Source organism: Curcuma longa, chromosome 7, assembly GCF_044706935.1.
Source record: "Curcuma longa cultivar G26 ecotype Majalengka, Jawa Barat chromosome 7, ITB_CL_G26_1.1, whole genome shotgun sequence".
NCBI lineage: Eukaryota > Viridiplantae > Streptophyta > Magnoliopsida > Zingiberales > Zingiberaceae > Curcuma > Curcuma longa.
Window position 1 is genome coordinate 5,167,692 of NC_133867.1, and position 20,415 is coordinate 5,188,106.

General features: G+C 36.3%; 2 protein-coding genes across 2 annotated transcripts; one reads left to right on the top strand and one right to left on the bottom strand.

Moving 5' to 3' along the window:
• Positions 1 to 5,259: 5,259 nt before the first annotated feature.
• LOC141831667 (protein DETOXIFICATION 21-like) lies at positions 5,260 to 9,098 on the top strand. Its single transcript, XM_074719078.1, has 8 exons — positions 5,260 to 5,569; positions 6,268 to 6,809; positions 6,896 to 6,982; positions 7,050 to 7,106; positions 7,186 to 7,424; positions 8,170 to 8,288; positions 8,566 to 8,652; positions 8,822 to 9,098. Exons 1-8 carry the CDS (start codon positions 5,306 to 5,308, stop codon positions 8,897 to 8,899), a joined length of 1,473 nt encoding a protein of 490 aa, XP_074575179.1. The 5' UTR covers positions 5,260 to 5,305; the 3' UTR covers positions 8,900 to 9,098.
• Positions 9,099 to 12,840: 3,742 nt separating this feature from the next.
• Positions 12,841 to 17,482, bottom strand: LOC141832026 (leucine aminopeptidase). The gene is made up of 4 exons (XM_074719485.1): positions 16,428 to 17,482; positions 16,021 to 16,254; positions 15,617 to 15,943; positions 12,841 to 13,366 (listed from the first exon to the last, which is right to left on the bottom strand). The coding sequence occupies exons 1-4, from the start codon at positions 17,409 to 17,411 to the stop codon at positions 13,073 to 13,075; spliced, it is 1,839 nt and encodes a 612-aa protein (XP_074575586.1). The 5' UTR covers positions 17,412 to 17,482; the 3' UTR covers positions 12,841 to 13,072.
• Positions 17,483 to 20,415: the final 2,933 nt, after the last annotated feature.

Here is a 20,415-nt window from a genome sequence, read left to right on the forward strand (position 1 = left end):
GAATATAATTAAGAAGACAACAAAAGACGAATGTCAAGGAAATATAAATTGTAAATATATTATTGTTTTTTATTATATTTTCATGCTCATCTCGTTTATTTTCACTTTGTACTTTGTGCTCACTCTCCCTTTTCTTTGATCCCCAGGTTAATTATTGAGATATATGCATAACACTAGTGAAGTTATTTCAAAGGTATGCATGTGGTCAGGTTATTTAGTTTTGCTCTATATTTTACTCTGACATACAGTTCACGTGCGGTGAGCAAAGTTAACGTCGCAGCGAACCTAGTTCGTGCGGGGTGTGACATCTCACTTGTCAAACATTCATTCTGCTTTAATCTACCTAGACTTTACACTTACCTAGAGTTCACTCTTCTTGGATTTTTCACTTTTGTCTAACATCCGATTTCCTACAACCTATTAGCACTTTCCACTTACCAAACATCTAATTCCCTTTGACTTGTTTGAACTTTACACTTACCTAAAGTTTACTCCTCTAGGGTTTTCACTTTTACCTAACATCTAGTTTCATATGACCTACTATGACTTTTCGCTTACCTGTCAAGCCTTTGACCTACTTGGACCAACTCGTTGTCAACCCTGACCATAAATCGATTGTACATATAATCTTCCTCTCATACTGACACAATTAAACATCAAAATCCTAAACCATAGGTTGATTACACCAATAAAATGAACCAAATCATTGAAATGGTTGTTCAAACTCAGTGTCGGCTCAAGGCATAGGCCACTAAGGCCTATGCCTAGGGCCCCCAATGAACTTGGGGTCCATTGTTATTTAAAATATATATATTTTAATAATTTTTTTTTATACTAATCAAACAATATGTTCATTTCACGAGTTCACGGTGCTTCGATTTTCGTAGGGACACATCACGCCTATATGGTTACACATGAGAATTGAATGCCGTTTCATGCATTTGATGCACTACTCACGTCTGCATGCATGAGAAGTTACTGCATGCATAAAAATTAATGCATGGTTGAATTGATGAATCATTCTAAAAATAATGTCTTAATAAAGTCTTATTTACGTTCAACAATATTTTAAGAAAGATTAAATAATCTAACAATTTTACCAATTGAAAAAATTTTATTAACAAAATTTAAATATAAAAATTTAATTAATAATTTATAGAAAATTAAATTTTATATAAAAATCAAAATTTAAAATAATAGTTAAAAAACTAAATTTTATATAAAAAATTATTTTTAAATTAATATTTTATTTAAAAAATATTTTAAATCTATCATTGTCGGTCCCAACTCTGAATGAAAAAGAAAGAGAAAAAATTTTATATTTAAAAATATATATATTAAAAGTCTAAAAAAAATTTAGCCTAAGGCCCCGTAAAACCTTGAGACGACCCTGTTCAAACTTAGCTTGAGCTTGGTTCATTTAGATATTATCAAATTCTTAATTCAACTTGTTTGATTATTTAAAACTTTTATATTTTTGTTTATTTAGTTGCTTAGTATATATGCTTGTTTGTATATTTATCATATTGATAAGAGCTTTATTTATCAATATAGAGTTTGTTCATGAACATTATTTAATAGTTCATAATTTATTTATATTGATGAACATTAACCAGTTAAATAAATATATTTAAATTTATTTAATTTAATGATTTATTTAAATTTATTTATTTATTTGACCTTATATTTAATGAACATAAATAAATTTTTATTAAGCTAAACATTACATTTGTTCATGATCATTTGATTCATTTATAACTTTAAAAATTATAACATCTAGATCAGTTTCATATCAAAATATTTTTTTTATTAACTTGATCAAAATTACTTAAAATTATCGAAGTCATTCTAACTTGATTAAAATAGCCTTAATATTGTCGTAACAACTATCACTATAGTTGATAAGAGTGTTAAATAGGATCGCTAAGGTGGCGGATCCACCTTTTGCAGAAGATAAGAGTGTTAAATAAATTTTAATCAATTTGGAGTGATAAAGTTGGTGCAATTTTATTATGATAATAGAAACTATAAGCGCGCTCCACATTGTAATAATTATGTCTATAGTTGCAACAAAAAAGTGAAATTCGCCATTCCAATGGTCCTACATGGTTGGTCTCATGATCATCTATGAGGAGATAAATCGAGAAGCTGCAATTGACCATTATAGGGGAGAGCATTACCTTGGCTTCATCGAGATTAGACCTTTGCTCATTGTAACAAGTCTACTCCCGCAGTAACCAACTCATCCATGCATCAGGGGCAACAATTATGTCTATAGTCACTCATACGATGCGGTGCAATGATAAAGTACTTAGAGAAATAAATAAAAGAATCAGAGTTCAAATTTCAATTATGGACTAATATTCTAGAGGTCGACCTTTGAATGCACATAAATTGTATTTCAAATTTATCTAGTAGGCAAATTAAGAAAAAAATTATTTATCTCTAAAATTAATAGACTAAAACTTAAACACTCTTAGATTATATATATAAATTATGTCTGTAGTTACTAATAACTTCTATAATAATAATTATTATAAATTATAACATCATCGTCTCATAGCTGTGCCAATTCTATTAAAATGATTTTAACTAAATTGACTTTTTTTATTAAGTTTAAGTATTTTTAAGCAAGTTGATAAATAATATTTAATATATTAATATTTCACGTGTAATAATAATTTTAACTAAGTTTAATCAGTTCACTACTATGACAAGTTGAAAGACAAATATTTTTAAAATAAAAATATAATAAATATTATTTTAATAAAAAAAATAAGGACTCCTTTTTGTTTTGACTATTAATATAAGCGCATTTACAAGCCTTTTTTATTTTTAAATGTTCCTTTCATGATTTATAAAAAATATCTAATACTATTTTTTAGCAAAAGTAAAAAAGACGTTCTATTTTATTATTTATCCGTTAATTTAAATTTAAATTAGATCCGTCAGATTGATTCATTGTACCAAGTAATTTAAGTGAATTGAATTGAAATTTTATCAATTTATTTTAAGATAGGTTCAGATAGGTTGATCCGTTTAGGCTCGTGATTCGCATGGATTAACCTGCGACTCACGTGAGTTGATCCGTGGATTAAGAAAATTTATTTATTTATTTTAAATTTTAAAATTAAAATAAAAAACTTAATAAATTAATGGATTTGATCTATTTAAATTTCAATTTAAGCTTAAAAATTACAACTCAAGTTTAAAATTTTTAACTTTATCAATTTAAACTTTAATCTAAATTTAAAATTTTTAAAATTTTTAAAATTTTTTTATAGATCAGTGGGTTAATCCGCCTAACTTATAGTCCGTTTTGGGTTAGATTAGGTTGGAGATTTTTCAATCTGTGAAGTTGGTGGGTCGGTTTGTCTCACCCTATCATATGATGAATTTTTAATGGGTTACCTGGTCTGCCATAAATTGATCCGTTTGACAACTCTTCTTATGCAAAAAAGGTGGAATCAATCACCTTAGTGGCCCCACATGATCGGCCCTACGACCATTTGTGAGGAGGTAAATCGAGAAACTGCAGTTGGTTATGACGTAGGAGGGTATTGTCTGGCTTCACTAGGATTCGAACTCTTATTCTTTTCTACAACTCTGCTGCGTCGTAACCAACTCAGCTATGCCTCAGAAACAAGATTGCATATGAAAGAGACGCTTGATGATGACGTTTTGTTAGAACATGGACAAAGGACAATCAAAGTCATAAAAGTTGTGATTATGATAAATTAAATTGTCTATCGAATTGTCCAATTCTGTCGGGCTCGAATCACTAGCCACTAGTTCGATCAAGTAGTAAATTAAGAATAATAAAATTTTAAATTAATAAAGTAAAAACATTTAAAAAATATTTTAAATTTAATTTATTATTTTTAATTTACGTTATAGATTCGAGAATATAAATATATGTAAAAAATTAAAAATTTATAAATTTTAATTTAGAATGATTGAGAATTTTTTACATCCACATTCGATTAGAGCTTAAGTTTGATCGCACCAACTTTTGTGGGACTGGATCGGTCATCTCCAGGGATTGAGTCTATGAAATTGACTGAGATTTATTATTATTATTTTTTTAAAGTTTGATCGCACCGACATTGGAGTATATTTAGTTAGACAAAAATAAATCGTCTTATTGTGTATGTAGTCAATTTTGTCGAGCACATGCATGAGGATGGAAATTTTGTCAAAGTGTGGAGCATATGTAGATGAGGATGGATCTATGTATTTACTTTTTAGGATTGGATTAATTCTGATCAATTTGATTTTATAAAATTTTTTTATTAATCATCAAAATAAATTGAAAAATACAGTTAAATTGAACAATTTAGTATCATAAAATTTTAAAAAATTTTAAATATAATATACCTCGAATATGAAATTTAAATTCTTATTTATTTATAGAGTCCATCCCATCATGCACCAAAAATCCTCAAATATTTATGTGTTAGCTAGCATTTATTATATTTATTCTATTTGAAAAACTATATTATTTTTTCAATATTAGTATTATATTCGAATATTTTTTTATTAAAATAAAGTGCTGATAATAAAAAAATGGCATATTTTTTTTAAATCTAAAAATATTTATTAAGTATTTGATCAACTGTAATTTATTACAAGAACAAATTTTTCTTCTGCAAAAGGTAGAATTCGTTATTCTAACGACCCACAATCATTTATGAAGAGACCCCATAATTATTTATGATGAAGTAATTTGAGAAACTATAATTGATCACAATAATAAAGGATATTATTTGACTTCATCACAGTTTAAATCTTATCATTTTTATAATTTTATTTCGTCATAACCAACTCAGTTATAACTTGAAAATCCGAACAAACACTCACACATTATGAGAACCGCCAACTGACACACGTCCATTGTATTCAGGGTAAGAAATAGTTTGTAGGGAGATCCTAGAATCGTATATCCAGGACGTCTCGTGACAGGAAGAGAGATTTTAATCGGATCTTTTGAGGTGATTTTTATATAATGATAAACTCCAATAAAAAATATCTAATGATTGATGGTAACTAAAATGAGGTCCTTAACAGAGTAGCGTAACAGAGTAGAGAGGACGCAGCCGCAGTACGCTGCCACGCTGGTGAAATAAATAGCACATGTTGTAGGACACGTGTCCTTTCGTCTACCCCGCTCCGCCACCTGCCGAATTAAAAGCACGCGCATCGAGACATTGCTCATTAAATACCCCGCCCTTTGCAGCTTCGCCCCCCGCGGGCCTTCTCGCCGTGCTCGTAGAGGAGAAAGGAGGATCTGGCGAAGACGACGAAGATGGAGGAGCGAAGTGAGAGGTTGCTGCTATCTGATGAGCAGGGGAAGGGCGTGGAGGAGGCGGAGGAGGAGGGGCTGAGGCAGAGGATATGGAAGGAGAACAAGAAGCTGTGGATCGTTGCCGGCCCGGCCATTTTCTCGCGCTTCGTCACCTTCGGCGTCTCCTTCATCACCCAGGCCTTCATCGGCCATGTCGGCCGCGTCGAGCTCGCCGCTTATGCGCTCGTCTTCACCGTCCTCACTCGATTTGCCAATGGCCTTCTGGTACCTACCCCCTATCTTCTCTCCGGTTGTTTCGCTCTGTGAATAAGGGCTTTGATTATTCACGTCGCCGAATGATGTGATATCTTCGCTCTGTGAATAAGGTTGCTTTGATTATTCACGTCGCCGAATGATGTGATATCTTACTGTATCGAGTTTAGATGAATAGAGATTGTTCGTTAGGGTAAAAAAAAAAAAGAATCGATCAATTTCTGTAATAATTCAAAAAGAAAAAGAAAAAGAGAGAAATTTCTATTTAATTTCATAGATCTTTTTTGTAATTTAAAAGTGGTCGAACTTAAAAAATATAGGCCCCTTTTCATTGCGGCCTAGGACAATGAGGGAGGATGGAGAAGGAGATCGTAAATTGTAGGCCTCCTTGGAATGTTGGGAAAGGACATCATAACCCTAACCATCTGAATTTGTGATATCAGCTAAAAACTGTTTGGCTAGTCAAATTGTATAACAAATAGTTTTCTGCAATATGCTTCTTTAAGAAGAAATGCAAACAAGGGATATGAAATTTCTGGAAGCTGATGCTCTAATTGGAGCTAGTGGTTATGCTCACAGAAAATTAGTTGAACGTGGATAAACATGATGGAATTGAAGTATAGGTTTGAATTTTTGTTTATGTCATAATAGACATGTAAATATGTGGTTATGTAATGCTTATACTTGATGATGTATGGATGACACTGCAGTTGGGAATGGCAAGTGCACTTGAAACTCTCTGTGGGCAATCTTTTGGTGCAAAAGAATATCGTATGCTTGGCATCTATCTTCAACGATCTTGGGTTATCTTGCTTTGTTGCACAATTCTCCTTCTACCCATTTATGTCTTTACAGCTCCAATCCTTAGATTCCTTGGGCAAGCTGAAGATATAGCAGCGATGGCTGGCACTATCTCACTTTGGATTATTCCAATCATCTTCTCCTTTGTCTTCTCCTGCACTTTTCAAATGTATCTGCAAAGCCAAAGCAAGAATCTCATCATTTCTTTTTTGGCTGCATTTTCACTTGGTCTTCACATCATCCTCTCTTGGCTCACGGTGTTCAAGCTATCCATGGGAGTTTCTGGTGCAATGATTTCAATGATCCTAGCAATGTGGATTCCCATATTTGGTCAGTTTGCATTCGTCTTGGGGGGTGGTTGCCCAGATACATGGAAGGGCTTCTCAACAAGTGCTTTCAGTGACCTGTGGCCAGTCATAAAACTGTCATTATCTTCTGGAGCCATGTTATGGTATCAGTCTCTTTGTATTAGCTCTCTTTGATTGTTTATTCTTCACTTAAGAATTTTATACATGCAAATCTCTTTGTCTTTCCCAGCTTGGAGCTTTGGTACAATACCATATTGGTATTATTAACAGGACATATGAAAAATGCTGAGGTTGAAATTGATGCTCTTGCTATATGGTATAAGTCTCGATGTTTAATTCTCACTCTCTCTTTGCCCCTGCTCACGGTGCATTTTGATAAACAGCTTAAACATCAATGGTTTGGAAATGATGATTTCTCTAGGTTTCTTGGCTGCAGCAGGGTAAGGTTTATATTTGATTGTTTACAAATTTCAGACATTTAGCTATGATTGGTTGGTGCACTTACATAAATACCTGCAGAGTTCGCGTGGCCAATGAACTTGGTGCTGGAAGTGCTAAAGCAGCAAAGTTTTCAATCATTGTCGTTGTAGCTACTTCGTTTTCTATAGGATTGGTTCTGTTTTGTGTGTTCATGCTGGTTCGAGGCCGTGTTACTTATTTGTTTACCGATAATATAGAAGTGGTTAGAGAAGTGGATCTTCTTTCTCCTCTATTGTCATTTTCAATCCTACTAAACAGCATCCAGCCAGTGTTGTCTGGTGAGTTCTACTAAGCTTGTTAGCTTGCACGAAGCATTATGTTATAGCTGATTAAACCATAAAACCTCTCCTGAAATTTTATATTGGATGATAGAATTTTTTTAGAACCATGAAGCTGTATGAATAGATCATCCATATTTCCATAGATCTACGTTGATTTCCCTTTTATGTGTGGGAATTAACATTGTCAGCATACTTGGTATTGTATTGACCAGAAAAAATATATATAATCACTAAGCCTAAAATAACAAGTTAGGTTTACTTTTTTACAATGTACAGGTGGTGTTACTAAAGAAACACAGTTACTAAAATAATGACTTTCTAAGGATAAAATTGGTAAATTGCATTGGCCCTAAGATTTTTAATGGGAGGACTTTAAATTATTTAGAGATATATAAAATTTTAATCACATAATTAGTATTGTTGCAGCAGAGAAAGATTGCAATGGAGACATTGACTTTTTGTCATAGCATTGGTAGAGTGAATAAAATTCTGGAGAAGTATAACAGCTCTTGCATAAAGTCATATCTTTCAGAGTAAACCTTTGGCCTAATCAAATAGTAGTTTTTTAATTTTTCTCTGAGAACCATCTTGTATCAAAACATAGTTCCATGCTTTTGCTAAAACATAGGAAAAGCATGATCCTGAGGGGAATAATTCCATTTTTTGGGGTTTTAGACTTTTCTGAAAATTGAGAGTCACTGATATAAGACTTCTATTTATATCTTAATTGTCATTCAATCAGGTGTTGCAATTGGAGCTGGGTGGCAGAGTGTGGTGGCTTATGTCAATATCACTTGTTACTATGCCATAGGAATACCTGTAGGGGTTCTTCTTGGGTATTTAATTGGATTTCAAGTGAAGGTAAAATTTTGTTCGTCCCTTTAACTGTTTTTTATATTCTAAATTAGTTTGTCTAGCATCCATAAACATGTAAAATTATGTTTTTGCCCTCTCATCGTCACGACGATACCTTTTCATGGAAGGTGTTAGTTTACACTAATCGCAAGCATCTGGAGCTAAATATCACTGAGACTAGTTCATACTATTATTTCTGATAAAGCATTCCTGCATAAGTTTCTAACTACTGTTAGCATTCAAGAAAGAAAATGAAGGAAACATGATTGTTCAATTCATGCAGGGCATCTGGATTGGAATGTTGCTGGGGACGTTTGCTCAAACTGTTGTTCTTATAATAATCACTCTAAGAACAGATTGGGACAATCAGGTACTGTTTTCGACTCATGGTAGCCGTAAGATAGCTGGCTCAGACATATGAAGATTGTTACACCCATGTGATTTATGTTTCTGACTTTTCACTATGTGTTTCTGTGCTTTAGTTCATGGCTTCCCTTTCAGATTCGATAAAATGCTATCATTTTAATCTCATTGTCCAGGTAGTTCTTGCCAAAGCTCGCGTCAAGAAGTGGACTGTTGGAACATCAGAAGAGAATGATGAATCTGCACTTAGCTGATACCTCGAACTGTCTTCGGTTCGAAGGAGGACGACGACTCTGGTAAAATTTTGAAAACTATATATTTTTTGCTGGTTGCTTAATAATGTGCGTCTATATCCTTCCTTCCGATTGTTGTGTGAAACTACTAATATTTGCATTCAATGTAGTGGACTAGTGCATAAAGCTCTGGGATGGTGTATGATAAATTTAGAGAATTTGATAATATAATAAGAAGTTTCCAAGTAGTTAGTATATGTATATCATTAATGATAAAATTTTAAAACTAATAAATGATCAATTGAAAAGATTGTGAATTGTAATTTAAATTATATATGGTATTATGGTCTATGTAATAGATTAAAGAGAAACCAAAACTGCCCCTAGAGCTATGATGCAACAGCAAAGTGTTTTCATAGTTAAATAGGCATAAATGAGTCGATTTTTAATCATGGTGTATTGTCGATTAATTTTTTTGATGGGAAGATAAGTTTAGAATGTTAGTAGTAGAGCGATGAATTATTCATGCTTTTGATTTATGATAGAAAATTGATGAATCGATATCTGAATTATATAAAAAAATTAAATTTTAAGAGAGCAACTCTGAGCTTTGTTCAGTGAAGGGAAAAAAATCTTACAAAAAGTTCGCGAAAACGAAGGGAAAAAAAAAAGAAACATATGAAAATTTTTTTTTGTAGTGGCCCAGGTAAATTTATCTTGTTGAGGGTGGAGATATGATAAAGGAAAAGTTACTTTCTATCTTATTTCTTTTTTTCTATAAAAGATGAAATTTGTCATTTCAACAGTCTCATAAGATCGGTTCTACGATTATTTATAAGGAGGTGACTACGATAGATGAGGGTATTCGAACTCTTGTTCTTCTTCTACAATTTTGTTCCGCGGTAATCAATTTAGCTATGTCTTGGGACTTTACTTTTTATCTTATTCCGATTGATACAAATATGTCTAACAATTAATCAGCGGATGGATATCATAAATTTATTTTATTATTATTTTATAATAAGTAAATAGTGGAAAAGATGAATAATTTATTTTTTTTAATGAAATAAACAGTATAAAACTTTCCGTGTGAAATTTTTTTCTTTGTTTTTAAATCCGTTCTCCCATGTAAACACGGTATAGCGACTCTTTAATAAAGAGTAGACGCCTTGCAAAGGCACCTATTAGCTATTAGTGGGGTTGGCTTGACTAATCAAATCAATTACGCTAAATTGTTGAGAGACACTTATTCCATTTCTAAGTCAAATGGCCTAACTCGCTTTACTTCCAATGATAAAAAATTTTAATAACTGAGTTAAATGAAAATTCATCAACATAAATGAATAAGTTTAAATGCTAGGCTACAATTAGGAGTTTAAGTTGGTTCAAATTTGTTTATTAAAAATTTGATCAAGATCAAATCAAATTTAAGTTTGTTCATGAACATCTATGTTTGGAATATATGTGCCTTTTAGGTGGTGCAATGGTAGAGATAAGACACAATGTAGGATCAAATTTCTTTGTGCAATTAGGATTTAAATTTCATGTCTTCGTCGTAGTCAACTATAATTTTTCGATTTACTTCCTCATAAATGATCGTGGGATCGATCGTGTGAGACCGTTGAGGTGACAGATTTCATCTTTTACATAAGAGGATTTAAATTTCACTCAAAATATATTTTATTTGTGGTATTTGCTATAACGGTTTGTCGGATCTATTTATACTTTTATTTTGGTAGTCGATAAATTTTTTTTATAGGATCAGATCAATTATCTTTTAAATTAATTGGATCGTATGAATTAAATATCTAGATTATCAACGAAAAAAAACATCATTCAAGCTGTTAATCAACTCTGACTATCAACGTTATTTTTAGACTTTATGTTAAAATTTATTTATTGATAAAATTTATATTATTTTTAATATATTATGAATATTAAATTTAGAAAGAATATAAAAAATTATAAAATTATTTATGAATATATATATATATATATATATATATATATATATATATATATATATATATATAATTTTCATAAATATAATTCACAAAATTTTTTGTTTATTTTATATTGTTTTTGTAATTAAACGATTTATTAAGCCGAACATGAAGAAGAAATCAAGCCCACGGTGGCTCTTCCCTGCGCGTCGATTATTTCCAGAAAAGGCAGTCCGCCGTCTCCGAGATCATCCATCACTGCAACTCGCGTGCCACCCATGGCCTGCCCCTCCAGCAATCACGCGAAGCTCAGACGAGGCTCTGCACTCGATCCACCTCCGCCAGCGACCGGTGGAGCGGAACCACCTGGTGCCGGCAAACCGGGCAGTTGGAATGCGAGCGCAGCCAAGGGTCCAGGCACGCCGTGTGGTAGCAGTGGCTGCAGCTGGGCAGCACTCGGACGGCCTCCCCGTCCTCGAACTCGCACAGGCACACCGGGCAAGTGGTACTGCGCTCCGCCATCACCTTCTCCTCCTCCTCCTCCTTCCCGTAGCACCGCGCGGGGGGAAGCATGATTTGCGCCGCCGTCTCCGAGCCGCTCGCCGTCGTCTCCTCCGTCTCCGTGCCCGAGCCTCCACCTGCGGGCCGCCGCGCGCAGCATGCCTCCGCGATGCAGCGGCAGATCGCCAGGAGCAGAGCGGCCGACGTCGTGACGGCGAGCAGGCCGAGCAAGATTTGGGTGATGAAGTACCGGTCCATGAAGATGGACCTGTGCTTCCAGCAAGAGTAATAAAATCAGGTATCCGCCATGAAGAGCCTTCTGTGCTTGTCTTTGTCTTCGTTTTGTTTCTGTTGGCGCGTTGTCTGTTGTTGATTCTTGAAAAGGTTCAACCAGAAGCTTACAGTGGAGGTCGTTTAACTTCTTTTGCTTAGCTTCACGTTGTTGGCAGAAGGTAAGTTGTACTGAATCATGGTTTGATACATTTGACCTTTTCCGAGTTTAAATTCACCATGTATCAAGCCATGACACACATCTCCACTTGGGTTGTATCTTTTGCATACCTCCAGGCTCGTAACTTCTTTCGCATGGTGTGAGGTTGGGACGATTCTACAATATCCTTTCCGTAGTGGTCAACTGCAACTTTCTAATTTATTTTCTCACAGATGATCATGGAATCGATTGTGTAGGATTGTGGAGATGACAGATTTCACTTTTTACTGAAGAGGTTGGGACGACTCTTGTGATGTCTTCTTCGACTTCAATTCATTTGCCTCTTGTGAAGCAAGCTTTCTCCAACTCTAATGCTCGTAACTTCTTTCACATGGTGTGAGGTTGGGACGACTTTTACCGAGGTAATGTCCTCCCCGTAGTGGTTAATTGTAACTTTCTGATTTATCTTCTCACAGATAATCGTGGAATCAACCGTGTAGAATCGTGGGAATGACGGATTTCACCTTTTACTGAAGAGCTTGGGACAAGTCTTATGATGTCTTCTTCGACTTCAATTCATTTGCCTCTTGTGAAGCAAGCTTTCTCCAACTCTGATGCTCGTAACTTCTTTCACATGGTGTGAGGTTGAGACGACTTTTACCGAAGCAATGTCCTCTCTTGTAGTGATCAACTGTAACTTTTTAATTTATCTCCTCACAGATGATCGTAAAATCGACCGTATAGGACTGTAGGGATGACAAATTCCACTCTTTATTGAAGAAGTTGGGACGATTATTATGATGTCCTTCAATTCATTTGCCTCTTGTGAAGCAAGCTTTCTCCAACTCTGATGATTTCCTCAGCTCCTCTACTAAAGCCGCCGCCGCTTCTTGCTTCCTCTGATGTCTTTTCGCCCTCATGGACATGTAGTGGTAAAACACTCAAATAAATAAATAAGAAGATCAGAATTTGAATCTTAAATAGGATGAATATCTTTAAAAGTCAGCCTGTGAATATGTATAAATTGTATTCTAGATTTATCTAATAGCCGAATAAAGAGAGAAAATCATCTGCTTCCAGAATACTTTAAATCAATGGCTTCAAACCTAAACTCAGAATGAAGATAGCATACAATCACATTCTTGTTTCCTGTAAATATATAACTATGGGGCATCATCAACAAGTCAGAAATGCATAAAAGTTAACATTCATAACCATCACTAACCAAGTTGAATTAGGCTCAACAGTCTAAGCTCCAATATCAAAAATTTGCTGGTCAAGTCACTTGGATATTTCTACCATACCATTTCAATCTTTTTGTTAGCTGTGCTTAGCCAAAATGGATTGCACCACACCTTGAGCAATTGGATGGTACGAGTCGCGTGCCTCGGCGAAAATTCTTCTAGCCAGCATTTTCTCTTCCTCCCCAGTGCCATGAACTAATGCAGTGTACAGGGGGCGTAGGTACTTCATCCTTCCCACTTGCTTTAGAGTGCTCTCCACCTCCCCATGGTACTCCTTGCAGCCAGATGACACTGCCAGCTGAAGGAACGCAACTTTGACCTCGTAGTCCCTGGATTCGGATAGCTGATAGCGAGCGTCTAAGGCAGCAACCTGCACCATGAAGTTACAGAAAGTTTTCTGAATGACAGGAAATCAATTTGGTCTGTGTTCCAGAATTATTAAGTATCGACAGTCTCGTTAGCAGGAATGATTCGAAGCACCTAAAGATCCATACAACAATCAAAGAATTCATATCAGAACTGTTATTGACTGTTATTGTCTTGCTAGATAGGAAAGACATCAATCAGCATTGTAACATTATATAATATGCTTGTGCTCTCAGATGATAAAGCTTTAAAGCACATAGATGCAGGCAATTATTAGGAAGAATATAAGAAACGAAAGGTTAAAGGCATCAACAATCATGCATTGTCAAGATTTGGATATTTATGCATTGAATATTTTCCAATTGTACAGCCTAGGATCTTGAGGTCTTGACTTCATAATCTTGTTTAAAAACAACTACTCTTCAAGATGAGCTTCCCCATAAGTGGTAAAAGTAAAGTGCAACACCCAAATTTTGATCACCATGATCAACAAAGAAACAAAAACATGTTAGAATAACAAATTGTGTTAGACCAACTATTTGGATCAGCTACATGTATAACTAATAATATCCATACCTCCTAAATCAAGATTTATCTTTGATCTCCTACTACCCTTCACACCATCAACTCTAATCAAATCAACATGTCTAGATATAAAATATTTTAATCATCTTTTAACATGTTTATGTTGTTCCTACCTATTTCTCTTATTTTATCATCTATTGGAACCCCACACACCTATTTTAGCAAATCTTATGTTGTTACACTAATTATCTGCTGTTTTAGCTGCCCAAGATTATTGTTGGCCTTGCCACAGCCTCATAAAACTTATCTCTTAGCCTAAGGGGCACATGATGAAGATCAAGAAAATCTATGATTAAAATTTTTATTTATTCAATGCTATTGATTGATACCTAATTTTAATGTTGCTCTTAGTTTACATTTGAGAAGGAAAGTATTTGTCCCTTGTTTATAATAAACACTATTAACAAAAAAATTCAAGTCAAATTGAATTAAGACACTTGACAGGAATAAACCAATATATGACTTCATGTGTATGCAAGCATGTGCAATGTGGTAAAGAATTATGCATGTCTATGTAGGTGTATAAGTCAACACGTAGAGACAGTTGATTTTCAAAATAGTTTAGGAACGATTGTGAACTTAATGTTGGGTGCAACTACACAATTGATTCAAAATTTAAACTTCATATTTGAATGGCATTGTGTAATGTCAGATTACTTTGCATATGAAGTAACTAGTCAATCTAAATTGTTACTTTTCACTTATTTTTGGTACGCTAATCAACAAACAATTTGTTGAATCCTAATATTCATTATTCTCTCATGAAGGCAATCATGCACAGTCAATGAGATTTCCATAGATAATTTCACAGAAAGGGAAAGCTCAACATTTACAAACATAGATACATACAGACAATCTGTGATGGGTATATCATGTTGTTGTACAGATGATGGACATGGTAGTCAAGATTATGAGTCGAAGCTTAGGATCCTACGATTGAAATCGCCATAAGCAATCTAGATCCCAACTAGAATCAGTATTAGGCTAGATCTTCCTAGTGTAAAATGTTCATATTAATACTAATCTTAATACATAATGACAAATTTGAAATGTCAAATACAGTTCTAACATCTACAATTCTACACTTCAATCCTACAATCTGAAGCGATGGTTCTCTTCCCATTCCTAGATAGAATCTCGATCTTGACAACCTTCTGCAACCTTCCGCATGATGAATATAAACAGACCAAGGCAATCTCAAGGTACAAGAAAACTAACATAGAACATCTACATGCAACTAAAGGAGTAAAAGAAAGAGAATTTTCTCTTTGACACCAAATTGCATACCATAATTTTTCTCTAGGAACTACAAGTATTTAGTTAGATTTCTGAACTATGCACCTGTAGAAAGTTTTATATTAAATAAACTAACTTTAAGGGTTAGCCCATCACTCTAATATGGCAATTATAACCCCTTTCACTCGCCCTATACTGAAAAGTGAACAATTACATTGAATCTATTCAATTTACCATATTGTGGAGGACTATTATAGGTGAAGTTAAGAAGGATTTTATCTCAAATTAGAAAAGGTGAACAATTTCATTGAATCTTTTCAAACATATTAGTTTGGTAATTTCATATGTAAGTTGCTATTCTACATGCTCAATTAAGGATTCAATATTCTCTTGATATCAGAAGAGAGAAAAGTATATTTGGGAACACAAATACCTGAGATGCTTCAACAGACTTGGGCAGATTTTCAATATATAGTTCCCACTCCTGCCCGCTCCAGTCTGCAACTTGTTCTTCTTTCGGAATTTTACCGAGCTTAAACTCACTGGCCAAGGACACAATTTTTGAGTAGATTGTCGACACCGGCTCCATGGCATCTGGGGGGATCCCTGTACCCTCCACCCACAGCTTCAAGTCAATCTGATTTTCAATACCAGGAACATTCGCCTTTAGAAATTCAAGAAATGTCTCTGTATCGATAGATTGGAACTTAAATGTAGCTATATATTTCTTCACAAATACATCGAAAGCGGGACGGCCAATCTGAAAAAGGAAACCATAGAAATTTTAGCAGTGCCTGATGACAGGTATACTCAATGGGGAAGTAATCAAATTGAGACCTGCCGTTCGATACGCCAGAGGAACTGGAAGCCTTTCTCATATGGAACTTGGGAGTAGACTTCATCAGGGTCGATTCCTTCAAGGTTGGGCTTCAGCTTAGTGAACTCCATGTTGTCTGCAAACCTTTCCATTTCTTCATTCAATCCCTTCCATCCAATTCCTGTGTTCAAGACTGCCCGTTCCTCCCCTTGAACCACCTCTACAATCCTCCTTTCAGCATATGTCGTAAATCCCTATACAAATACCACAAAGAAGCCAATTATTGACGTGTTGATATGGATCATAAAGGAATCGGAAGAACTTTGAGCACATAAAAATTGTAGTTTTGATGTATCATTGTATGAATTATTCAAGAAACTAAAGAACAAGAAAAAAAAATCTGTTTTTATGTTCACAATTAGGTAACCTCATTCAGCCAGAAGTGCTCGTTGGTCTTGTTGGTGATGAGGTTGCCAGTCCAACTGTGGGCGAGCTCATGGGCGACCACCTGAGCGCCGGAGGCGTCCCCCTTGATGACAGTGGGTGTCAAGAAGACCATCATGGGGTTCTCCATGCCACCGTAGGGGAAACTAGGGGGAAGCACAAGGAGGTCAAAGCGCCCCCACTCGTATGGCCCGAAGAGCGCCTCCCCAGCTCGGATCATGTCCTCAGCGCCGGCGAACTCCCTGGCAGCGGCATCGAGAAGCACCGGACCACCCTCGGCATGGACGCGAGTGCGGGGCCCGACGTCGCGGGCAGCGATGCACCCGGCTGCAAAGGCGAAAAGGTAGGGCGGGATGGGGCGATCCATCACGAACTCCTCCACGGCGCGGCCGGGAGCGCACCAGAGGGCGTCGGAGCAGGCGGGGCCGGCCTCGCCGGCGATCGGATCGCGGGGGTCAGCGGCGCGTGCCGCCGCCATAACGGCGGTGAGGGGACGGGGGAGATTGAGGCGAGCGGAGAAGGTGAGGCGAGCCGCAGGGGTGTCCTGGCAAGGGAAGATGGAGCGGGCATGGATGGACTGGCACTGGGTGTAGACGAAGGGGTGAGCCTTGGAAGCGGTCTGGGCGGGGGAGAGCCACTGGAGCGCGGAGGATGACGGGGAGGTAGAGAAGACGACGAGGGCGGCCGCCTGGGCGGAGAGGGAAAGGGAGAGGGGCCGGCCGAAGACGGGGTCGTCGGACGAAGGGAAGGAGAAGGGGATCGGGGCGCCGGAAACGGGATCGAGGACGGAATGGACAAGGAGCGAACGGGTATCGAGGAGGAGATGGCCGGTGTGGGCGGCGGAGAGGGTGAGCAAGGCGGAGCCATGGATCGTGTTAGCGGCGAAGTCGAAGTAGAGGGTGAGCGCCACGTGTTTCGCCAGCGGGTGCGAGGCGTCTGTGTAGGAGTGCGGATCCAGTCGCGCCATCTTCGTCTTCCTCCTTCCTCCAACCTCTTCTCGTCGGCGTCGGCGGCGGCGGCGGCGGCGGACTGGTTTGGCAGAAGTGCTCCGCCGATATAAACTGGGCCCTGAGTGGGCCGGACACTTCTTTTTATAGCATTGGAGTTCCAATCACACTGAAGGTACGAGATTGGGTAAATACAGTATGCGTAAGTGAAATAAAGGTTTATGCTGTCGTAGGTTCGAGTTCGAATTGCACGTCTGGTTCAGATTCGCTGAATTAGATTCGTGACAGAGACCGAGTGGTGTCAATCGGGTCGGACCGGTTATCATCCGGCTCGATTCCATATCGTATATTTTAAATATATTCAAAAATTATAATAAATCAAGGGAGACTTGCTTAAAAATCCCCAATGAAAAACTTTTCTTTGTGGTCAGTCCCTATTCATGAATTTGTTTGCATGCACTCCCCAATCTTCCCCAACTTTAGTTTCAACTCCCCCATTACATGATTTTACAAACTTACCCTCCACCTCCTGCTATGTTTTCCCCTTCGCTCTCCCTATCGCCTCCTGCTGCTCTCGCCTCCACCTCCTCTTCGTCTTCTTCCTTTCCTTGGAAGCGTAAAGGTTCACATCCGATGTTGGGCTCCCACCTCACGGTCGCGCCTCCTCAGCTTGTCGTTAGCTGCTCCTCCGGTTTGGGCTCGGATTCGCCCAATTACAACTCGAGGTTCACCCTTCACTGCTTAGGGCTTTAAACCATCAGGAGTTAACCATTGAGGCTTTGTCGAACCTTTTAGTTGTGAGATGTAAGGAAGATGCTACTTTTTAGGCAGGTTGGGTTTGACAATTCATTTCGATTCGCTCGAAGGATACCGTCAAGGGCTGTGTTGGACGAACGTAGGAGTCTTTGGTATCTTAAGGATCCATTTTTCTGTTGTGTCGTCTTGTCGTTTTCGTTCATGCTTGTGTTTTTCATTCGAGTTATTTCTTCCCTCTGATGTAAGGCATGCATTGTTTGCCAGTAGGGGGCGATCTTCATCTGCCGAAAAGCACATCGAGTTAGATAGGTGGCTTTTTTCAATGATATTGTCCGCGTACAAGCAGTAGGAATAACATAATATAGATATAGAGTGTATGTTTCCACTTTTTAGCTAAAGGCTTTTAATGACATGGATCAATAAAGAAGGGGGAGTATGGAAACCCCTGCATTTAGGTAAGCAAAGCTCTTTAATCCATTACAAATGGGTCTTTCTAATAAGGCCACTACTGATAGGAATGGAGCAGGGTCTATAGAGTTCTCTTCCATGGAGTTGAATCAAGATCCTTAAATGACTCTTCATACGTGGATTGGTGATACCTCAAGGGTCAGAAAGGACATTCACAATAAGAAAGAAAAGGGAGTCTCGTCTACTGATTAACGGTTTGAAAGAGGTTTGATTTCTTCCTGTTTACCTAACCTTTGTACAAAATCTGGTCTTTGGTTTTGTAAAAAATGGAAGATGAGATGCATTCACCTGTTTTAGTATTTCACATATTTTAAAAGCTGAGATGTGCTTGACCTGTTCTCATTTGATCAAGTTATGAATTGTGAATGACTATTTTGAACAATAATTGATTCTGTACAATGGATAAGAAACTTACTGGGTTTAAACCGTTCAGGTATTTTGTTTTTTCTTGCTTAGGCTGTCATATTTAGGTATAAGGAAAGTCTAGATATTATTTGCAAAATTAAAAAGGAGAAAGAGAGTTGGTCGTGTAGGAAATAGAGGAGGGTAGAAAGATTAAAGAGGGATATAAAGTTCTGTTATTTCCTTTCTTGATTATGTAAGTTGCCGAAGATCTGTAGACAATAGGTAGGCAATATTCGATTGGTTCACAAAAGTAATAAATCTTTTACTGCCATATGAAAAGAGGAAGTAAAAGAAGAAAGATGACATTTAAATATCAGAGGTTATCCTTTAGTGGTTGCTTACACTTTGATGTGGTGATGATCTTGGATTTAAGCAGCGAGCATTGCCTTTATGTGCGCTTACCTAGATCTGTCATAATGCTGGTGCTATTTCACTTTGTGGCTAGATGACAATGGGAATTGGAGATAGTGGTTATGTTCTTGGAAATTTTGTTTCCTGAGTAACATTAACTTCACATTTTCTATTGACTTTCAAATAATTTAAAGATCTGGTGTAAGAAATTGATTATCTTGTTGCTTCCTTCTAATATTTATAGAGACTTGCTTAAAAATATTCAATGGAAAACTATTTGATTTACATGTTACTGAAATATCTTTTAATGAGCATGTACTCATATATTTGATCCGTAATACTTTTTCCAATCTACAGGAAAAGGAGGATGATAGAACAAAGAAGTGATACAACTACAAGACGGTGTACTTGATCCAGTGGCAGTATTTACGCCTTGTTGTTGCTTTAATGCTCCTTTTCTGTTATGTCAGTGACTGTAATGTAGTTTTTACTTTGTATGCAATGTGGGGCTGATACTAGCTGATGTATAAGACTTGTGTGATATCTATAATTCATACTTTTGGTTAGTGACATAAACATCTTATTGTTATTTTGATGTAATTTCATTCACTTATGAAATTGAATAGTATGTTTTGTTCAATAGTTGAGATTTCTATCAAATTTATGAATGAGATGCTGTTGAAATTTATACTAAAATTTCATCCAATTATACTCAATATAAACCAAATCATACTTTAATTTTAATAATATATACTAAAATTTTAATATTTTGTACTAATAAACTACATGCTCTTGGCATTTCCTACTTAGTTATTAGAAAAATCTTGTTATTGTATATCGATATATTTTAGTTTACTTATGAAATTAAATGATATATTTAGTGTACTTTTTATTTCTGAGGTGTCATCTGAACACTATACTCAAATCAAATTAAATGATATGTTTAGTGTACTTTTTATTTCTGAGGTGTTATCTGAGCACTATACTCAAATCTCCTAAAATCATACTGGATCTCACTCGATTTATACTGTAATTTCCACAATG